At 45.5% G+C, this 21057-nt stretch overlaps 1 protein-coding gene across 1 annotated transcript in view; it reads left to right on the top strand.

Annotated features, from left to right (window-relative positions):
- Nucleotides 1-20642, top strand: part of aff1 (AF4/FMR2 family, member 1) — a 22276-nt gene extending 1634 nt beyond the window's left edge. Inside the window, exons 2-19 of the mRNA XM_080477264.1 lie at nt 1797-1920; nt 3392-4210; nt 8722-8763; nt 12059-12145; nt 12651-12684; nt 13473-13530; nt 14334-14460; nt 14548-15477; nt 15560-15645; nt 15728-15923; nt 16004-16098; nt 17840-17903; nt 17982-18118; nt 18190-18261; nt 18933-19026; nt 19103-19134; nt 19218-19390; nt 19943-20642. Of these exons, the coding sequence (XP_080333390.1) occupies nt 1797-1920; nt 3392-4210; nt 8722-8763; nt 12059-12145; nt 12651-12684; nt 13473-13530; nt 14334-14460; nt 14548-15477; nt 15560-15645; nt 15728-15923; nt 16004-16098; nt 17840-17903; nt 17982-18118; nt 18190-18261; nt 18933-19026; nt 19103-19134; nt 19218-19390; nt 19943-20064 (3292 nt within the window). The 3' untranslated portion in view covers nt 20065-20642. The remainder of the gene's footprint in view (nt 1-1796; nt 1921-3391; nt 4211-8721; nt 8764-12058; nt 12146-12650; nt 12685-13472; nt 13531-14333; nt 14461-14547; nt 15478-15559; nt 15646-15727; nt 15924-16003; nt 16099-17839; nt 17904-17981; nt 18119-18189; nt 18262-18932; nt 19027-19102; nt 19135-19217; nt 19391-19942) is intronic.
- Nucleotides 20643-21057: the final 415 nt, after the last annotated feature.

Genomic DNA, 21057 nt, shown 5'->3' with positions numbered 1-21057 from the left:
ACACACTTTCATATGTAAATATTCTTTAACTTTTACATTAAGGCCCCGTTTACACAATGTTTCATGTGACAATACCAAATCCTTTAAAAAGAGGGGGGGGGGGGGGGTTTACACTGGAGCAGCAGACACATTGACAACGATGTAGTTAGTATGCCAGGCAACGGGGGGGCGCTGTTGTTTGTTTTTGCAGCGAAACCACACTACATGTGTGCAGAGAACAATACGCTATAAACATGAACTAGTATGGACTGATGAGGCATCGGATGCTATCATGGGTATAAAACTACCGATATAATCTAGAATATGAACCACAAGTCAAACCACTACAGGTCGGCCATCTTGGTTTACGAGTGTTTACGAGTTCATTAAAGCTTGGTGTCGGATACGGACAAGGCCTTTCACACAACCTCAGTATATTTGGTCAGTATCTTGACCTTTGTCCTGGAAACGTTTGGATATGAACCAATAGAACGGTGGCTTTTGGACAGCATGTTGTCTCAGCACCTTTTGGAAGCTTGAAATGCTCATTGCTTCACACATTAAACACAGAAGTACAAAAGCTGTAATGATTTGTGCATAAATAAGAATTAAAGTTCTCCTGTTCTCCAGATGTTCGTCTCCTCCTCCTGGTCTCCTCCTCCTCCTCCTGGTCTCCTCCTCCTCCTCCTGGTCTCCTCCTCCTCCTGTTCTCCTCCTCCTCCTGTTCACCTCCTCCTCCTGTTCACCTCCTCCTCCTGTTCACCTCCTCCTCCTGTTCACCTCCTCCTCCTGTTCTCCTCCTCCTCCTGTTCACCTCCTCCTCCTGTTCTCCTGTCCTCCTGTTCACCTCCTCCTCCTGTTCACCTCCTCCTCCTGTTCTCCTCCTCCTCCTCCTGTTCTCCTCCTCCTCATGTTCTCCTCCTTCTCCTCTTCCTGTTCTCCTCCTCCTCCTCCTGTTCTCCTCCTCCTCCTGGTCTGGTCGGTCCAGAAACCTTCAGTATTCTAAGTTTCTAGCTCCTCCTTGATTTTCCTCATTTGAATATTTGGATCATAGGAGCTACATTCAGAATCTGCTGTGTCTGTGTGAGCTGGACTGGCTCCGCCCACACATGCCCATCTTGGCAAGAGGAGGAAGTACTTCCTCTGGTGGTGCCATGTGCCAGAGCAGAGCTGTGGCCTTGTCAGGTTACTGTGTGGTTCTCCTACCACTCACTCATGGAGCTCTGGGTTTGCCTGATGCTTGTGACTGAGTCTCTGCTGTATTAGTGAGTGAGCGCTCTGATTGGCTCGCTCCCAGATCGGTGCTGCTCCACTTGTTTCCATGGACGCGTCCCATTGGGGCGGCGGTCAGTGAGCACCATCAGCCCCGTATTTTTGGGAGGACAAATGTGTAATGTCAAAATCTAGATTGCGTGCCGGTCTCACTGCAAATAGATGAGGGTTGATCAGGACCTGGTCCCAGTGGGACTGCTGTCTTTCTACGGTACCGTTCTCAGAAGTAGGCACGCTATATTTGCAATTAGCAAAATATTTGGTCTGTAATTGTACCTTGATGTTTGAATGATCATCGGGGACGAGACAGAGCAGCTGTGTAGATTACCTCCCATGAGACTCTGCCACTGCCCCTCTGGTGGATCCGTCTGAGGCAGGAAGCAATGAATTAGCAGAACCTACATTTACTGGTTTCTTCAGCTGCGCTATGAGGAGCCGTCTCAGCAACGTCATTAAATATTGAGACATGCAGACTAGTAAGATGGTAAGAGGCCTTTTACATTCGTGCTCCTTTTGATTCAACACGTGTATTTCTCTGATTTCAGCAGTGTACAGAATGAAGAACGAAACCGTCTTCGTCTTCAGGCGTGGGAACAGAGGAACCAAGAAACCAGCCAGAGCAGCGAATTCAGCCCAGAGAGTTCTCCAGTGTTTGGGGAACCATACAAGGTACGGGCTCACGTAGAGGGCTCACTCCCTCTACGTCACTCCCTCTACGGGCTCACGTAGAGGGCTCACTCCCTCTACGTCACTCCCTCTACGGGCTCACGTAGAGGGAGTGATGCGCTCAGAGAATTGACCGTGTCCGTCATGATTGTTTCAAACCACTGTGGTCAGTGATGGGAGGGTGTCGTCCTCCCCCCCCCCCCCCCCCCCCCCCCCCGGGCAAGGCTTCACCATGAGTACAACAATACGCTGTGTAGTGGTCTGGATCCTGCTCAGGAACTTTCAAAAAACAGCCTTGCTTTATTTCTTTAAGAATATGAGTGAATGTTTGCACTTTCTGGAATATGTCTCCACAGAACGTGATTCAATCTGCTGATTTATAATAACTTTTAAAAATAAAAATGGCCTGTTTTTATTTTTTGATTGTGACAAAGACATGTTAAGATTTTACCATGAGAAGTAACACAGGGGGGTCAAACATAAGGTCCTTGGGCCAGTGAGAGCCCCCAGTCTGTCCATACCAATAATCCATAATAATAATCCATAATCCACTGAGCAAATGGTAAAAATTTCAAAGAAAACACTTTTTTTTAAACAAATTTCTTCAGAGGAAGAACTCTGAGAGCTGAGATGTCGGTGATGCTGCTTCAGCCTCGAAGCCACGAGTCTGTCAACCTTTGTTTGATGTTTCATTCAAACTGGCTTCATGTTGAGATTTTAGTCATTTCTCATTGTAATTTTGTGAAAATAGACATTTTGATCACGGGTACTCTACTCTGCAAAACAACAAAGAAAATCATGGTGCTGTTTTATCGGTCTGGCCAACTGAAGAGGAAATTGAGCCGAATGTGGATTCTGAACTAAAATGGGTTTGACACCTCTGACCATATCTTCCAGATTATAAGCTCTTTGGCTGAAACAACGTTTTATTTTTATTTAAAATACCATGAATTGACAACGAGTGCAAACAGGTTTATTAAAATGAGGGTTTACATGAGCTGCTTGTAATTTACATGTTATGTGATAAATTGAATGATTCCAAACAACCCTCTCCAGAATGTTTCTATTCTGGTGGAAAAGTCTGATAATGTACATTAATTCAGACCAACGTTGGAAATGGTTTGTTCCTTGTTTTTCACCTCCATCATCCTCTGAGCTCCTGGTTAGTCGGTGGGCTTCCACATGAACGAGTGTAAAGAATGTAAGAAAAGAAATAAAACGAGTTCAGATAACCCAAAAAATAGAAACGTCTGTCTGGTGGATTTGTATATCAACTATACAATTTACAATATCAAAAATAAACAAAGAAGAAGGTTCTTTGTTTACCTTCTTCTTAAGGTAAACAAAGCTGTACGCTGTCTATTTGGGGACAAAATGCAACCAGGACCTGGAGCCATTTCACCCAGTGTAGTTATGGTTTCAACATTTCAGTCCTCTGTTGACAAGTTTTCCTTTTTTTGTTCTTTTTCTCTAGATATACAAAGGAGATGAACTGTCCAACCGGATCAGGAGGATGTTAGGCACTTATGAAGATGTGGACAGTCCCGGTCCCTTGTCCGTTGAGGGTCTACCCATTCCTGCTTATGTCACCTTTTCACAGTCCGATCAGCGTCCGCCAAACTCTGATAAATCAACCAAGCCCCCATTCCACAGCCACTCGCCCACTGAGAGCCAGACAGGACCTTCTACAGTCACTTTCTCTTCTCAGCCTGCAAAGGTGTTGAGCGCCGCCTCTTCTCCTAAACATGATGGACAATCCTCCACTAACTGCACGTCTTCTCTGAACCACAGTCAGAGTAGTGAGCTCTGCCCCTCAGCCCAACTGAAGACGAGTGAACTCCCTTCAGCTCTCATGGAAATGTCTTCTCCTTCTCCCGACGCTAAGCCGCCACCCCCCTCACATTCCAGTGACCAGAAAGCCACTGACATAGATGCTGAGGAACCCTTTGAAGGGCAGAAGCTCCAACGGTCCGAAGATCTCCCCGCCGAGTCCCTCGGCACCGTGGATGTCTCCACGCAAAACATGAAACAGTCCCCCAAAGACCTCGCTGTGTCTCAAACCAACAAAGCAGGCACGCTACCCTCGCAGACCTTCCCTCCACCCCTGTCGTCCAAACAGCCCTGCGTCATCATGACCCAGAAGCCCACAGCCTACGTGCGACCCATGGACGGTCAGGACCAGGTCACCAGCGAGTCACCGGAGCTGAAGCCGTCACCAGAGCCTTATCTACCCGTCGCAGAGCTGATCAACAAATCTGACCTGAGCAAAGCCACAAAGCCACAACCTTTGGAGGTGAGTTCATCTTAGATTGGGAGTGATACCCTTGTTGGTGCTACATATATTATTTGCAGTTCTCACACTGATCCAAATACTTTCCAACTGTTATTAGATTAAACCAGCCTGAGCAGCTCTATCTAGACGTGTGTGTGTGTGTGTGTGTGTGGTTGGAACTGTTGTGGGGGGGCCTGTAGCGACACCCCGGGGCCCGAGGCCCCAGAGAACCACCTCAGAGAGCCCCCCCCCCCCAGGCAGAGAGCCCACAAGAGAAGGATAGAGGGCTCAGGGCCCCAGGCCCCGACCCAAGCCGCCAAGCTGAGACCGGCCGGAGCAGGGCCCCCGGGCCGGGAGACCCCCCAACCCTGGCGGCGAAGCCCGCCGCACTCCCGGGAGCCCCCCCCCCCCCATCCCGGCAGGGCAGAGAAGGCCCCGGACCAGCCCCCTGGTCTTCTGTTAAAGTGGCCCAGAAACTCCATTTATTAAAAACTGTGGCTTGTAAAACTATTTAGTGAACATTTTGCTCATTGTCACATAATTACGGTAAAATTGATCGATTAGCAATATTTTCCTCGTCACGACTCGCCCTTCTCTCTCTGATTGGCTCGTCAGCCTTCATGCTGAACAGACATTAACCAATCAGATCAGTGAATGCAGAGAGTACTAGCCAATCAGAGGCCGAGTATCCCAGAGGAAAAATAGGCAATCTGGCTCGTAGATGCTGAGAGGTGCATCGCCGTACACCCTGGACTACACCAGGTCAGCCGTTCTGTGTCACATGATCATGAAAACATCCAGGAGCTGCTCTCACTTCCCAAGACGGACAAAACTGCAGCCTGTCTAAAGCCGAGACGGCTCAGCTGTCCCTTCGTCTGAGAATGATCCCCAAACACTTTATCGTCCCACAATGTGGAGAACTTGTCGTTGGGTTTCAAGAAAAACAAAAACAATTCCAACAAAGTTTCAGTCACTTAAAACAATAAAGTAATGATGTAATATATTTCAGCGCCTCCCGTTTACTGAATATAAAATTCACGACTCAAGTGAGCAAACGATCTTTTTCATTTTAATTAGTTTGCAGGAAGTTTCAGGTAAAAACTCGGCTGTTAAAATAGATATTTATTTACCTTAACAGCAGTCAGGAAAAAGGATTTTATTCCATATTTAGTTTGTTTTAGTGATCTGTATTTTCTCTGTTACATCTTACATTCATCATGTGGAGGATATGAAGCCTCGTAAATCAATACTTCGTCTCTCTGAGCTGCTATTGTGACTTTTTTATGATTTTATGAGCCAACTAAACTATTTTCTGTCATTTATTCCCTCTCTCGTGCCACATGATCATCTAAAAATACATGACCTGACCACTAAGCTTCAGTTCACTGTTTACACAACCTTCTGCTTCGCTGCACAAACGAGTTTGGCGAGTCGTGGCACCGTGGATCTTAAAAACTCTGATCATTGCTGTCGCACAGTATTTAACATCATTCACTTTCTCAATAGTTTAACTTTTTCTTAAATCTGCGATAGTTTGTATGATGAACAGCCTTTCTTTGTCTCTTTTTGCTGCCATGCTTTGGAGACTTCAGACATTTAAACGAGCTCGATCCACAGTGGAGTCAGCCACATGCATGGAACAGCTCAGGAGATTGGAAATGTGTTGGTTAATGATCTAGTGCACTTCTTGTGCACTCCAGAGCTGAGCTGTCATGCTGGTACATACAGGTGCTGCGGTCCTGTTTGGCCTTTTCAGTTGTATTTGATTATTGTACCAAACTGCCCTGGCTTTTAAAGTGAGAGGGAGATTAGATTTATTCACATTAACACCCAAAACGCACTAGATGCATGTATCCCAGTGTTTCATGTGCGGCTTCCTGTGACTGGACGAGCTGATAAGATGAGTGGAATCGCTCTGTTTTTCTCGGCCCTGCACGTTCTGTCCCACGAGCGACGCGGATTGTTTAACCTGCTGATCTCGGGATGTTCTCTGCAGATTCTTCACTGTTGATCACTTCTGCTTGGCTGTTCAGGCGTTGGAGAACGTCCTACACAGTCTTTGTTTTGGGACATTTGGCTGAACTCCAGTTAAACTCTGTTCATCTGCTCTGCCTCTCATAAACATACACCTGCAGCTCCTCCCACTTCCCTTCCTGCAGCAGAGCTCACCAGGCTGCTGTTCGTACTGCTGGGACCGATCCAGAGCAGGACGGCCTGCCACTGACTCACTCTCCTATTTCCTACCAGTCGCTCACTGCTGAGTTAAGCTTCTCATTTGCAGTAGGTCATATATAGGTGTGTGTGTGTGTGTGTGTGTGTGTGTGTGTGTGTGTGTGTGTGTGTGTGTGTGTGTGTGTGTGTGTGTGTGTGTGTGTGTGTGTGTGTGTGTGTGTGTGTGTGTGTGTGTGTGTGTGTGTGTGTGTGTGTGTGTGTGTGTGTGTGTGTGTGTGTGTGTGTGTGTGTGTGTGTGTGTGTGTGTGTGTGTGTGTGTGTGTGTGTGTGTGTGTGTGTGTGTGTGTGTGTGTGTGTGTGTGTGTGTGTGTGTGTGTGTGTGTGTGTGTGTGTGTGTGTGTGTGTGTGTGTGTGTGTGTGGTACATTTAAAGAGAGCCTGACAACAATATATACGGTATCTTCAGCCATAACCTGTGGAGTGAAGACCGATCTTTTCCTTGTCATGTGACACTGGAGAACTCTTTATCTTCCTCTTGATTTGTTTAGTTTGCTTCCTGCTCCACTGTGAAAAATAGATTTTTGTTCCATACAGTGTTGGTCTGAATGCCTGGTGTCACCCCCCACTGAGTGAGGCTCTCCTGCTACGACATAAATCAAAGTTATCCTGCATGTCAGCGGTGCAGACGATGACTCACTGGAGCCAACCAACAACTGGAACATTGTTTTCCAAACCTCTCTCCACACATAAATGTATTGTGAACGCGTCTAACCTGCAATCCAATCAGAAAGCTGTTTGGGTGTAGCGCTTGTTTCTCATGCAACACATCTTGGATGTTGGTCGTCGTAGGTCCTAACATGGCATTTCTGGGATTATAAGAATAATAAGTCTTTTACCGAAGCCTCTACAAACTCCTCCACAGCGTGAAATGTGAAAACACATTGTTTTTTCAAAGTCGTGTCAGAAAAGCTTCATATCGACACTGCAACGGTTTGAAAACAAAGTCTGGAGAAAGACTGAAAACCATGTAGTTTTCATCTCGTGACACTAGTAGGTGCTGTTGTTAGTTTTAGTACTGAAAGCGCACACACACACACAGACACACACACACACACAGAGCAGAGAACAATGAGCTCTAAACATAAACACGGACATTCTAGTGGACAGACCACCAAGTTGGATTGTTATTACGGTGACTGTCAAAATAAAAGTACCAGGAAGTCCCAGGAGAATGTGGACTATGAGGAGGAAACATGGTTCTGTTTGTCCAGCTACTCTAACATGTGCAGAAGTGTTTATGACCTTGATGCACAGTGGCCGTGGTTCTGCCATTTATAAAGAGACGAGGGTTCCAGATAGTGTCGTTTTCGCCCGTCTCACACACAGACTGAGTCTGAGCACTTTCAAAAAGTTCCACCTTGGGAGCTGTTTCCAAATGGTTGTTTTCAATATGAAATGGCTCCGAGCACCGCTATCGTGGAAGTGGACCCCCAAAATGCAACGGAAGTTTGGCGTTTTCACTTGGAATCGTTGCCATGGAAACGGGCGCCCAGTTACTCGTCCTTCATCTGGCACAGGCATGTTATGACTGATCAATATGGATTCTAACTGCAAAACATTTCAACAAATCATGAAAATGTAATCCAGAAAGGGCAGCGTTGAGGAATCTTCAGTCTGGATGTGGCAGGTGTTTGAGCACGTCGTCTCACGTCTCACGTCTCACGTCTCACGTCTCACGTCTCACGTCTCACTCAGGTGTGTACCTGCTGCCTCTGATAAACGCACCTCCAGGCTCTGCAGAACAAAGAATGATCTTTGTCACCAGCTTACATCACGGCTCCGGAGGCCCATTCAGTCTGACATTATCTCAAACACTGTCCATTCAGGAGGAAAACCTCAGAGGCCTGAAAACAAACTCTCCTGGCGTCTGACGCAGTATTTACCTCATGCTGCAGTTTACCTGCGTTGCTGCCTGATACGGGGAATTGCATCACTTCTCTAGGTTTCCTGAAGAAACTGTAGTGTTCTGTGTTTTTTCCTTTTTTATAAGAAAAAACAATAGTTTGACATTGTTGAATGTCCTCAGTATTTGAGGTTTTTATGGCTTGAAGGAGTTTTACACATTTCTGCCATGTGAAGATTTCCAAACTTTATGATGAGCAGCAGCTTTTGCATCACAGCTGGCGACAGATGTGCCTCCGAGGGGTTCTGGTATTGTTGCATTGCACAACGTGGAATGAGTGATCGGAGATGCAGAAGACAGATTTACAGATTGTTCACTCTGTATTTGGCTTCATTTTCTATATCTGCACACATTGTACATTCAGAAGTTAATCAAACTCTTTCTGTACCTCTCAATAGCCCCGAGCAGATGAAGCACAGTGTGTGGAGGACATCTTAAGGGTAAGTCCAGCTCATTACGTCGTTGATACACTTTTAATTCAAAGCAATAGAAGTGGTTATTAGTTTTCCTCCGAATTTGAAGCAACGTAAAGATAATTATCTTTGACATGTTCTGTCAACAGAACTGCAAAACATACTGACCTTAATACATTTCACAACTAAAACACACTTATCAATAGAAAATAATCTTTATTATATCATTAATATAAATTATCTTAAGCAAACATTCATAGCGTCTACTCTTTTAACCTTAAAAAACAACTTACCCTAAGTTTCAAAACGGTTCTTCTCTTCATCAGAAGTGATTTTATTAGGTCACTACATTGTTCTGATTTGGGGATAAAAGGTATTTTTATATATATAAATGATTCCATTCATCAGACCAGTAGTCCTGTCTCCTGTTAGCGATGCAAAACCTGGAAATGCAATGAAATTGTTCAACTTCTAGTCAAACACCATCATTATCAGGTCCTCGTGTTTTCCTTTATACTGTAGGTACTGTAGTTCTTAATGAACACTGGCCCTTTTCCTTTCCTCGTAAAACAAATACTCATGAAAAAGTATTCCAAAATACCAATTGTTGCTCCCACTACTGCCTTGCTGTGGGGTTTTTTTTGGGGGGGGGGAACCTTCCTTCCTTCCTTCCTTCCTTCCTTCCTTCCTTCCTTCCTTCCTTCCTTCCTTCCTTCCTTCCTTCATGGGCCAATTCACAGTGTCGGCTCACAATCCACTGGTGTGTGTGTCGGTAAAAGTTAGCTTATTTATTTATAACGTGAGTATATGAAAAAAGAGTTGCAGAAACAAGGAGAGATTTTAATCCGATCAGACTCATGATGCTCACAGTCTGATGACGTATTTAGATTTGATATGTTGTATAAAGCTGAGGTTCAGTTGAAGGTTGAGGAAGGTCCACTGGTCGGCTCTCTTCAGCTTCTTTAAGTTTTTAAACACAAAACTTGGACAAGTTGCTCGTTCTGCGTAACTCCTGTTGACTCTGGTGCCCCGGAGTCAAGACGCCCCATCCAATATGGCGGCGACGCTGCATCACTGTCCAGCACGGAACCAGGCGTTCATCTGTGTCTATGGGATGCTCACCACAGCCGTAGTAACTAGTTCCTCTGCACATGCTCAGTAGAGCCAATCAGAACAAAGTTTCCTCGATGGCGTCAGGACTCTCTTATTTTGACAGTCACTGTAATAATCCATCTTGGTTGTCTGTCCATGTTTGTTCTCCTAGTGTTAATGTTTTTAGTGTTTTAGTCTCTGCTGCATGTGTGGGTGGTTTCATTTAAAAAAACAAACAGAAAACTTTATTAACAAAACTTTGCTGTGTATAGGTGAAACTTTTCTGAGCATTTTCAGTAGAACTAATGTGTGGACCTGTGGCCTTGCTCACTAGCAGCCACTGCAGTTCTTCACAGGTCTGATAGAAGAACATGAAGTGAAGGAAAGCTGGGCCTGTTAATGGTCTGCAGGATCTGCAGGAGGACGTCACACTGTCAGGGTACAAAGTGTACTCTGCTCAGGACAGATTGTGGTCTGACATATTCTGACTGGGCTCCTGTTGCATTTTCATTGATCTGTCGTCAAATAGCAACCATGTCTCCAGTTGCATAACACCCCTCCACCACTGATAAGATGCCGTCTCTTTAGTTTTCTTCAAATGTCTTCCTGCCCTGGCTGAACACTTTTTTCCTTATCAGTGCGTCTCACAACTGCCTTGAGTTTCCAAACTTTGAAACTTTTCTTGTGCCGTGTTGTACCGTTAGTCTCCAGAGTAACTAATTATTATTAAAAAGTCTTAAACAGTTTCTGAACTTTGCCTCTTCTGGGCTTCACAGCAGCTTGTCCTCGTCTTTGCATCAAACCCAAGTCGATGCTTCAGACTGGAGTTTGTGTTTTTTATGTGAAACTGATTTGATGCATTTGTCTCTGAACACTGCTGCTGGTTCTGTGTCTTCATCCTGAGGATGACGGGCTGAAGCAGAGTTCACACTTCATTGTGCTTCAATGGTCCGCACCGAAGGAAATGGAAAAGTTCACTGAGTTCTAGCTGTCACATATTTTTAACATTGAACCAAAAGATGATAAAAAACACGCTGGACAGATTCTGGGATGATATTTGCAACACAGTGTAAGCTGGATTGATGTGTTGGAATCTTCTCTTGCTTAAAACTCATTTTAGTTCAGGGGCCAGAAACAGCCCAGTTTCATCTGGAGCAGGCCGGACGGGTGAAATAGTTCCATAAATAAATAAATAAATCTTTGTTGTCTTGCAGAGTATACATCATGAAAATGTCTCTTCTTGCAAAAGCCAAAGAATTAGAACAGAAAATGAGTAAAATCTTGACAGAAAACCAAATTTAATGAAGCTTTCTGGAGCAAAATACAGTGAAATGTCCCAAAAACTTCTCCTGTTGCATCATGCACGTTTTTACAACTCGACAAGGTAGAACGCTTTCATGCTGATCTCAGCTGGGGTCTCGGTGTTCTGTTGTGTCCGCTCCTCTTAAGAAAGTTGTTTGAAAAGGGAATGTTTTCTCTGGACTTTTTACATTTTGCTTGGCGGTTTGGCCAGATTGAAGCTTCTTACAGGCGAGTCTTGTCCCTCGGCCCTTATGTTGGACACCCCTGCTATAATAATATCTAATATCTACAAGGAGCTGCAGCTTCTGACGCGACAGTCCTGGGTTTTGTTCGTCTCTCAGCCTTTCAGTTTTAACCACATTCAGACTGTCAAACCGACTTTTGAAGTGGAATCGGTCCGTTTGGTGCAAATCATGACATGAAATCTCTTCGTCTTTCTCACATGGAACCCAGTGAACAGCCTCGTGTTAAACCTGCAGATCCCAGATGGGATCAAATTCCTTCCTGTTGGAAAGTCACTTGGACATGTTTAGTTGCAAGATGGTGGCTTGGACCCCCTTTATCCAGACAATCACATAATGAGTCGTGTCATCTCCACCAGCAGGAGGACGTTTGGACACACCTTCTCATTCAAGGCACGGCCGTGACATGAAAACCTCGTGAAGCTCACCGTGAAAAGGCCGAGGCTTTAGACTCCAACTGAGCAAAGGGTGGCTGCTTTGAGCAATCTAAAATGTGAAACATGTCTGGAGTTGAAGTGAGATCATTCCAGATGTTGTGATGCCTTTAGTGAGAATCTCCAATGAAAAAAGAAGAAGGAACCACTGAATGAGAAGGTGTGTCCAAGAGTTGGACTGGTGGTGTCCCTGTTGGAGAGAAGCTTGTTCTGTGACGAAGCTCCTTCATCTCATTCTGCTTCTGCTCACAGGAAATGACTGAGTCATGGCCTCCTCTGCTGACGGCTCTTCACACACCGAACACCCGAGAACCCTCCAAGTTCCTGTTCCCAGTGAAGGTGAGAGGTCCAGGCTGGGAATAGCTCTCCTCTGTCTTCCTTCCATGCTCCCTGCACTGCGTTGCTTTAACACTTTACCTCACCACTTGTTTGCAGTCACACAGAGGACTTAATATTTAACCCTATATTATTATTATTTAACACAGAAGCAGTGCAGTGGTTTAAAGAAAACTCAAGTTGTAAAAATCAAGTGTCCATTTTCTTTACATTTATAAATGTGTCATGGAAAAAGACTGAAGAGGAAAGTGTATTTTTATATGTGACACAGGGAGACCAAGTTTTTAGTGCATATCTGCAGTGACCTTTCCAAACAGCCAGTCGTGTTGGGGACTGTAAATATCTCATTTTAGAATGTCTCACTAATACCACATCTAATCTTGTTCACGATCAATTTACACACTCGGCTGGTTAATAAAGTCAGAATTAGTTTCGGCGCGAACAGAAGAAGAAATGTACTGACGTAAATCCAACACACGTCTGACCAGTGGGATTCTTGTCTTTCCAGGAAGCAGAGCGTGTCTCCTCGTGTCCAGGACAAAGTGAGTAAGAAGGGAAGAAACCCAATAAACTATGAGTCACAGAAAACTCAGCCGTCGTTCGGAAATACTGAGTGAATCCTGGCAAATGAACTCTAAACGTGAAGGAGGAGAGTTGTGACATTTATCAGTTCTGATGGATTCTGATCTGAGAAGAACCTCCTCTTCTCTTTGATTCTATTTTTAACACCTGACGAGGAAACCGTGTCCTCGTCTTCAAGAGCAGCTGAAAGAAAACATTCCACAGCATTTCTCATTTATTAATATATTTAGTTAAGTAAAGCATTTTAATGCCTCCAGGTTTTTAAACGCTTCAGGCACAAAGTCATTCGTCACAAAGCTTCAATACATCAAGTTTATACTTTCTGGATTTATCCGTCACTCGTCTCATCGCCTCTAAGGTCCAGCCTGAGGTCAGTCAGTTGTTGAGTCAATGCAGCTTTTAATACTCATCATTTTGTGTCATGTGACGTTTGTCTCAACAGGTCTTGTGATCTCATGACATTTCTTGTGAATGTAATGTGATTATTCCAACAGGACTTTTCCACTCATGCTTTAGGTTGAGAACCGATGATGTAGATGTTTGGCATAAAGACATTACATCTTGAACCTCCAGTTAAACTGCAGTAGTTTTCTTTTATGAGAAACATCTGACTGGAACATCAGGAACTGGAGTCTGTTCAGTCCTTCAGGGAATATTTAGATACTGGCTGCAGAGTTTAGACCGTCTCTTCTCTAACGCAGTGTGGAACTCAGTTTTGGCTCACTTTGCTTTTTCTGTTTGTTTCCAGAAAACCGTGACTCGTCCTCTTCGATTTCATCCAACCTCAAGCAACAACCTTCCTCAAAGTAGGTGGCCGAGCTTCAGTTTTGGTGTCGGAGGTTAATGAAGTGGATAAAGAATCAAATGCTGCTTGATGTCATTCCAACTCTGTTAGACTTACTGTTCACATTGACGACTAATGTTACACGCCCTAAATCCACAAGTGAAATAAATGATGACTCATATTTTAAAAGAATGGCATCGATCCAGTAGAGTAGAATAGAAATACTTCATTAATCCCAGAGGGAAATCCTTTAAACACCAATAGAAGTGGCTCCTACATAAGGAGCACTATCCATCCAGGAGGAAGGGTTTGGGGTTCAGTGTCTTGCTCGTGGACAGTTTGACATGGGGAATCGAACCTGCACCTGCTTGTTAGCTGTTTGTATTAGTGCTCTGCTGCATCTGCCAGTCATGGCAACCACAACCTGAGAAAAGGTGTTGTGGGAGGAGCAGGCGCAACCGGAGCAAGAGGAGTGAAACCAGCAAGGCAGGAGACGGACTGAAGCTCAAACGTCACACATGTTCGTCACTACAAAGCAGCGCTGCTGGTTGTGTGTCCCGACCCATAACTGTGTGTGTGTGTGTGTGTGTGTGTGTGTGTGTGTGTGTGTGTGTGTGTGTGTGTGTGTGTGTGTGTGTGTGTGTGTGTGTGTGTGTGTGTGTGTGTGTGTGTGTGTGTGTGTGTGTGTGTGTGTGTGTGTGTGTGTGTGTGTGTGTGTGTGTGTGTGTGTGTGTGTGTGTGTGTGTGTGTGTGTGTGTGTGTGTGTGTGTGTGTGTGTGTGTGTGTGTGTGTGTGTGTGTGTGTGTGTGTGTGTGTGTGTGTCAGTTCATGTGAAGCAGAACATTCCAGTGGCAGGGAGACGAGCAGCTCCAGCGACTCAGGCAGCAGCTCCGGCTCAGAGTGGGAGAGTGAAAACCCTGGGGAGGAGCTCCAACCCTCAGATCAATCTCACGTAGGGTGCTGCCCCCGTGTTGCAGAATAAATCATGTCCATGAGTGTTGTCGTCATGCGAAGCCTTCATGTTTGTGTGTTTTTCTAGGCGGATGCCGGGCCGGCGCTGGGCCCCGCTGACTGGCAGCTGGGGAACTGGATCCGGTCCAGCCAGCAGCGCTCCAGTGCAGAAGGCCCGGCTCTCAAACAGCTGCCGCACACTCAAAGCTCCAAGCACTCTGGTGTCGAGGCCATCGGCCCCACCGGGACGTCCAGGCCTCACGTTTCCATCCCCCAGCAACGCAGTGAGACGCCTCAGGACAAACGCTGTCGGCACAGTCGCCAGAAGCCCGTCTCTGCTGACGTGAATGGAGGCAGCAGCTCCAGGAAACTGTCAAACAGCACTAAAGCAGGTCGCCCAGATCGTATTGTGAAGTCTGAGGCTGCTGCAACCACTCAAACAAAAGACTCATGTTTCACAGACAAACCCAAGGTAAAGACGAAAGCTGGACATGGTGAGAACATCAGGGACAAAGCTGCGACTCTGACAGAGCTGAAAAGGACTAAAAACACTTTGCTGAAGGGACAGAAAGCTGCAGCTCCGAGTGAACCAGAGGCCTCGCTGCTTCTGCCTCCTCAGTGTCCATCATGTGGCGTCCGACATCCAAACCGCTGCTCCTGCTCCACCCAAAGTCCTGCTCAGCCCAGGCCGCCAGCTCTGGCTCCCCCACACACTCTAACTCGCAGCAAATCCAAAGCTGAGACCAGGAAGCCTCGTAAAACCACCGACAAGCACTTAAAGGCTCCCGGGCACACAGCCAGCCATGGCCAGGGTCTCAGCAGGCCTCCTCTGTCTCTGCTGGTGAAGATCAACCTGAGCCTGCTCTCCAGAGTCCCGCAGACCCCCACTAGCACTCCTCAGGGGATTCCCAGCACTGTGAGGACGTCAGCGGCAGTGGGAGAGCGAGGCCGAGGGGGCGGGGCCATCTCTGCAAAACACAAACACACCAAAAGCAGCAAAAAGCATAAAATGCCAAATGTGAGAAATCCTGTTGTGGCTCACAGACACGGACGTAAACATCTCCTGCGTTTGTTTTCATATGTGGTTTTTCTACTTCTAGGTTGATGGAGAAGATTCCTCCATCCCCAGGAAGAAGCAGAAGCTGGAGAACAATCATACCTCATTACTTGTTTCTAGGAAACCAGAGTAGGTCTCTTACATCAGTCCATTTTGCTTTCAAATCAAATTTCTACCTCATGGAAGCGCTCTGCTTCTTCTTCCTTCTCAGAATTTCCAACAAACCAGCAGAGGCTGTGGTGAAAAAGAAGGTGAAGAAACCCCCCCAGCAGCCTGCCCCCCTCAAGAGCAAAGCTCAGGACCCCAAGTTCCATCGAAGCAGCTCGGGGAGAAGTGTGGCGTCCAGCAGGGCGTCCAGCAAACCGAAGAAGAGTGAGAAGCACAAAGAGCATCCACCAGGTGAAAAGGTAACCTCTGACCTCCTACTGCTCATTCACACCTTTTCATTGGTCCGGAGCAGCATCAGCATTGAGCTTTGTAATCTCAGCTCAAGCCTCCCAAGAGAAGCGTCGCAGCCCCGTCGCCGTCTCAGCCCGTCGGCCACGCTCTGACCAACCGGCCGCTGCTCAGGTCAGAGGACAGGTGAGGCAAACACCTGCTTGACCATCAACATAAAGGTTTTTCTCTTTGTACTGATCGATGCTCAGATGGTAGTAACTTCTGGTACTAAGCTTTACTCTGCTTCACTTAAAATACATGTTTATTAAAAAAACCAAAAGATAGATGATAAAGACCTCAACTGGTTCATTCTAATACATTCTGGATATAAATACTATATTGTGACATTTTGTAGATTTTACTTCTTAACAGTAATATATTTCATTTTCTCCATTTTTGCTGACGTTTCTAAAATACTCTCCTTTTGTTAAACAGTTGGTTTTTTTTCTTTTAAGGTAATGGCTTCTTTTCATTGGTGATGGTTTTCACCTCTACCTCTACCTCTACCTGTACCTCTACCTGTACCTGTACCTGTACCTCTGCCTCTACCTGTACCTCTGCCTCTACCTCTACCTGTACCTCTGCCTCTACCTGTACCTCTGCCTCTGCCTCTACCTCTACTTCTACCTCTACCTGTACCTCTGCCTCTACCTCTACTTCTACCTCTACCTGTACCTCTGCCTCTACCTGTACCTCTGCCTCTACCTCTACTTCTACCTCTACCTGTACCTCTGCCTCTACCTCTACTTCTACCTCTACCTGTACCTCTACCTGTACCTCTGCCTGTACCTCTACATGTCCTTGTTTCTTCCCCCTGTAGTTCCACGTTGCCCCCCCCCCCCCCCCCCCCCCTGCAGCCTGGCCTGAGCAGCTGGAGACTCTGAACAGTGAACTAGTTCCTCTTCTCCTCTCATTAGTATTTAATAGAACATTAGAACTTCTTGGTTCTCTGCAGGCCTCCTGTAGCTCCGTCCAACACTTTAGAACGTCACAGTCACACTGAATTAAACTGGAGAGGGAACCAGCAGGATCGTCAAGACTTAGATCAAATTCAACATTTTTACAGAAAGAATCTTTGATTCTTCAGTGAAACATGAATGATGTGAAGTTATCCTGTCAACATTCAGAAAAAATAGATTGATCATAGGTCTATAGATATTCTGCACATAGAATTCCTCTAAATTCCTCCTCTCTGACTCATCGTGATGCATTCAAATGCTGAGTCAGAGAATTATGAACAAATCAGAGGCTGCCTTTCTAAACACGTAGACCACATGGTATCAACCGACCAATCACATTGCTCCTTACTGGGCGAAATACAAAACAGTCTTGAGCCGATAACTCACTATATTTTGGTGAAAAAATATGAATTTAGACAGAATTAGACAAGTAGTGATGGACATTAAATATATTTTAGAGGCTTTGAGAAACACGGCCACTATTTTTTCGTCCGTCTTCTCTGAACAGTGACCGTCTGCTGGACGGCCGGACGGCTGGACGGCCGGACGGCCGGACGGCTCGCTGCCTAAAACTATGTCAGGAAGTCACCAGGAAATGAGACATAATTTATGTCTTCAGTGAGGAGGATCTAAGAGTTAATTGGTCTAACTTCAGGATGAAGCTCTTCAGAGCCCCAAATAGCAAATCTGAAATAAAACTTTAAATTGTGGCCACATTAATATTTTGTGGAGTCAGATTAGTATTTTGTGGCTATAACTACTAATTTAATTTGTGTGAGAAAATATTCATTTAAAGTCACAACATAAACATTTCTGCCCACAAAAAAGTAGTATTTGATATGTCATATCTGGGGCTCTGTACTTTCTATATGAGCTGTGACTTATTCTCTATTGTTGGACCTGCTCTTGTTGTTGTTGTCCTGCAGGCTGTACCCAGTGAAGCATTACATCAAGGAGGCCAAGAGACTGAAGCACAAAGCAGATGCAGAGGTAGAGTTCCTGTTTTCTTGTTTGTGTGATTAAAGTACTGCAGACTGACTCCCGGCCGCTGGTTTTCCTGCTCTGCAGTCAGATAAGCTCAGTAAAGCCTTCAGTTACCTGGATGCGGCCATGTTCTTCGTGGAGAGCGCCATCGCCATGGAGAAGGATCCGCAGATCTCCATGTCTTCCTACACCATGTTCGCAGAGACGCTGGAGCTCCTCAAGTAAGAATCCTGAGATCCGAGCGCCGGCGGAGCCGCCGTTCATCCACCAGCTCAACCTCTCCCTCCTGCAGGTTCGTGTTGAAGCTGAAGAACTCGCTGGATTCGTCCTCTTCACCCTCAGAAAAGGACTTTTTGGCTTTATGGTGAGAAGCGCTGCAGCGTTTTCATCTTTTCACTGGAGAACTTGAGTTTTTTTCTCCATCAGCTCACTTCAGTCTGTCGTTTTCACCGTTCAAGTCGAAACACTTTTATTTTGGCGTTTTTTTGCAGTCACATGACGCCATTTCCAAAACTGTAAAATAACTAAGATACCAACTTCTTTCTCGACATTTCATCAGAAAGTGCCGAACAGTTTTAACATGCTTTAGCTCCGAGTGCTTCACTTCCACAGTAAAGTTACTGGGTATTTAAAAAGTACTTTAAATATGATCTACAAGGAAAATTCCTAGAATCGTGATTAGCAGATGTTTAACTTCCTGTAGTTTTCTTTAACATAATGAAGAAATGACCAATAAGTGGTAAAGCTGAAACATTTACTCTGAATAAATACACACCGTTAGTAATCAAATTACATTTGTAATTATTACATTTGGATTATTACAAAGTCGTATTTGTTCAGAAATAGAAGCAGCAACTTTGCAGAACGAATCACTGGGTTAGTATTTTTTCACATGTTTGCAGTTGTTTGTGTCTTTTTCCTTCCAAACTGAAGGATTGTTGTTGTTGTTGTTGTTGTGATTGTTGTTGTTGTGATTGTTGTTGTTGTTGTTGTGATTGTTGTTGTTGTGATTGTTGTGTAACGCTTGTCCTGCAGTCTGAAGTGCCAGTCCCTGCTGCAGATGGCCATGTTCCGCCACAAACACAAAACTGCACTGAAGTATTCAAAGATACTCACAGATCACTTTAATGTAAGTCGTCCAGACGTCCTCAGAAGAAGTTCTCTGCTGCCGTCAGCTTGTTCAGCTCCTTTTCTCTCTTTATTAGACTTCTGCTCAGGCGACACACAATCCTGCCAAGTGAGTCGTCTGCCTTCATCACATCGTCCTCAGCGTTCTGTCTCTGGATCAACGTGACCAGGTTTCATGTCTCCGTCCTGCAGGCTCGCCGACCAGCCGTCCCCCGGCACGCCGTCTCCGCTCCACGCCGGGGCCGCCGTGGTCGTTCCTCAGGCTATCGAGCAAGTGGCCTTCAGCTACATCAACATCACCACCTTGGTGCTGAGCGCTCACGCCCTGTGGGAGCAGGCGGAGGAGCTGGCTGAGGGCGGCAGCGGTGAGGACCTGCTGTCCAGGTTTCACTACTGCCAAGGGACATTCTGTCCACACACCTCCAGTTTATCTGTGGTGGTTATTAGTAGTAGTATTAGTAGTATTTTTGTTAGTATTGTTATTATGTTGGTTATTTTCATCATGCACAACAGGCACCACATCAATTTTATATTTGGTCTGAACCAACATGCCTCCGATCGCTTTTATTGATGTGTGTGTGTGTGTGTGTGTGTGTGTGTGTGTGTGTGTGTGTGTGTGTGTGTGTGTGTGTGTGTGTGTGTGTGTGTGTGTGTGTGTGTGTGTGTGTGTGTGTGTGTGTGTGTGTGTGTGTGTGTGTGTGTGTGTGTGTGTGTGTGTGTGTGTGTGTGTGTGTGTGTGTGTGTGTGTGTGTGTGTGTGTGTGTGTGTGTGTGTGTGTGTGTGTGTGTGTGTGTGTGTGTGTGTGTGTGTGTGTGTGTGTGTGTGTGTGTGTGTGTGTGTGTGTGTGTGTGTGTGTGTGTGTGTGTGTGTGTGTGTGTGGTTGTGTGTGTGTGTGTGTGTGTGTGTGTGTGTTGCAGGTCTGCTATCGGAGCTGGACACGGTCCTGGGTCCACTGAGTCTCTCTGCAGGACTGGGCTCTCTGGTGCGTTACACCCGGCAGGCCGTCCACTGGCTGCGTCTGACCAGCCTGAAGGTCTGAGGTACGACTCTGGACGTGTCTTCGCCTCGGACTCGCCCGCTGTGGCTCCTTGTTACACATCAGATTACCCACAATGCCTCTGGCAGCTGGGACCATCACTTCACTACGTGATTGATTTGCACAAATGAACCCGGACGAGATTTGATGTCAAACATCAGGACTGAACAACAATCAGGAAGACCAGGACTTTAGAAGGACGCGTCCTCTCCTCAACACTTTTGTAAATAGATATTTAATACCGCCAACGTTTCTCTCTTCTTCTCTGGGGAAAAGATTTCAGTTCTTTACATCTGGTTCCTCTGGAAGCATCTCATGCTAATTGAAGCGTTTTTGTCCCTCGTTGATTTAATTTGCTGCTGAATAATCTGAACTATTTAGGGAAAAATCTATTTATGTTGCTGAATTATTTACCAAAGTGCCAGAAAATGAGGAACATTTCTATCATGAATTTCAAGCCGTTACCAGATCAGACTTTTTTTTTATGTTTCTAAAAGCTGTTCTCAGACTAAATTATGCTTCTTGTAAAAAAAAAAAAAAAAAAGACAAAGTTGAAGTCAAATGATGGAAATAGTCTCAAACTGTGAGGAACAATCAAAGATCAGAACGATTCTCTCCTCGTGTTCAGAACAGGAATCTGAGGGTTCCTGTTCGCTGGCGGCTCTTTTGGTTCCAAGGGGATGATTGGAACTCGAGAAGTTTCTGGTTCCTCTAAAGGTTCCTCTAAAGGTTCCTCTAATGGTTCCTCTAATGGTTCCTCTAATGGTTCCTCTAATGGTTCCTCTAAAGGTTCCTCTAATGGTTCCTCTAATGGTTCCTCTAAAGGTTCCTCTAATGGTTCCTCTAATGGTTCCTCTAAAGGTTCCTCTAATGGTTCCTCTAATGGTTCCTCTAAACGTTCCTCTAATGGTTCCTCGTTCTGGTTCTCCGACGTCGTTAAAGTTAAAGGTTGTATATTGAATTAGAAACTGGCTCCAGATCTGAAAAGTACAAAAC

The sequence above is a fragment of the Lipophrys pholis genome (genome assembly GCF_963383615.2).
Source record: "Lipophrys pholis genome assembly, chromosome: 12".
Lineage (NCBI taxonomy): Eukaryota > Metazoa > Chordata > Actinopteri > Blenniiformes > Blenniidae > Lipophrys > Lipophrys pholis.
Note: the sequence above shows the minus strand (reverse complement) of the source record. Positions and strands in the feature narration are given on the sequence as shown.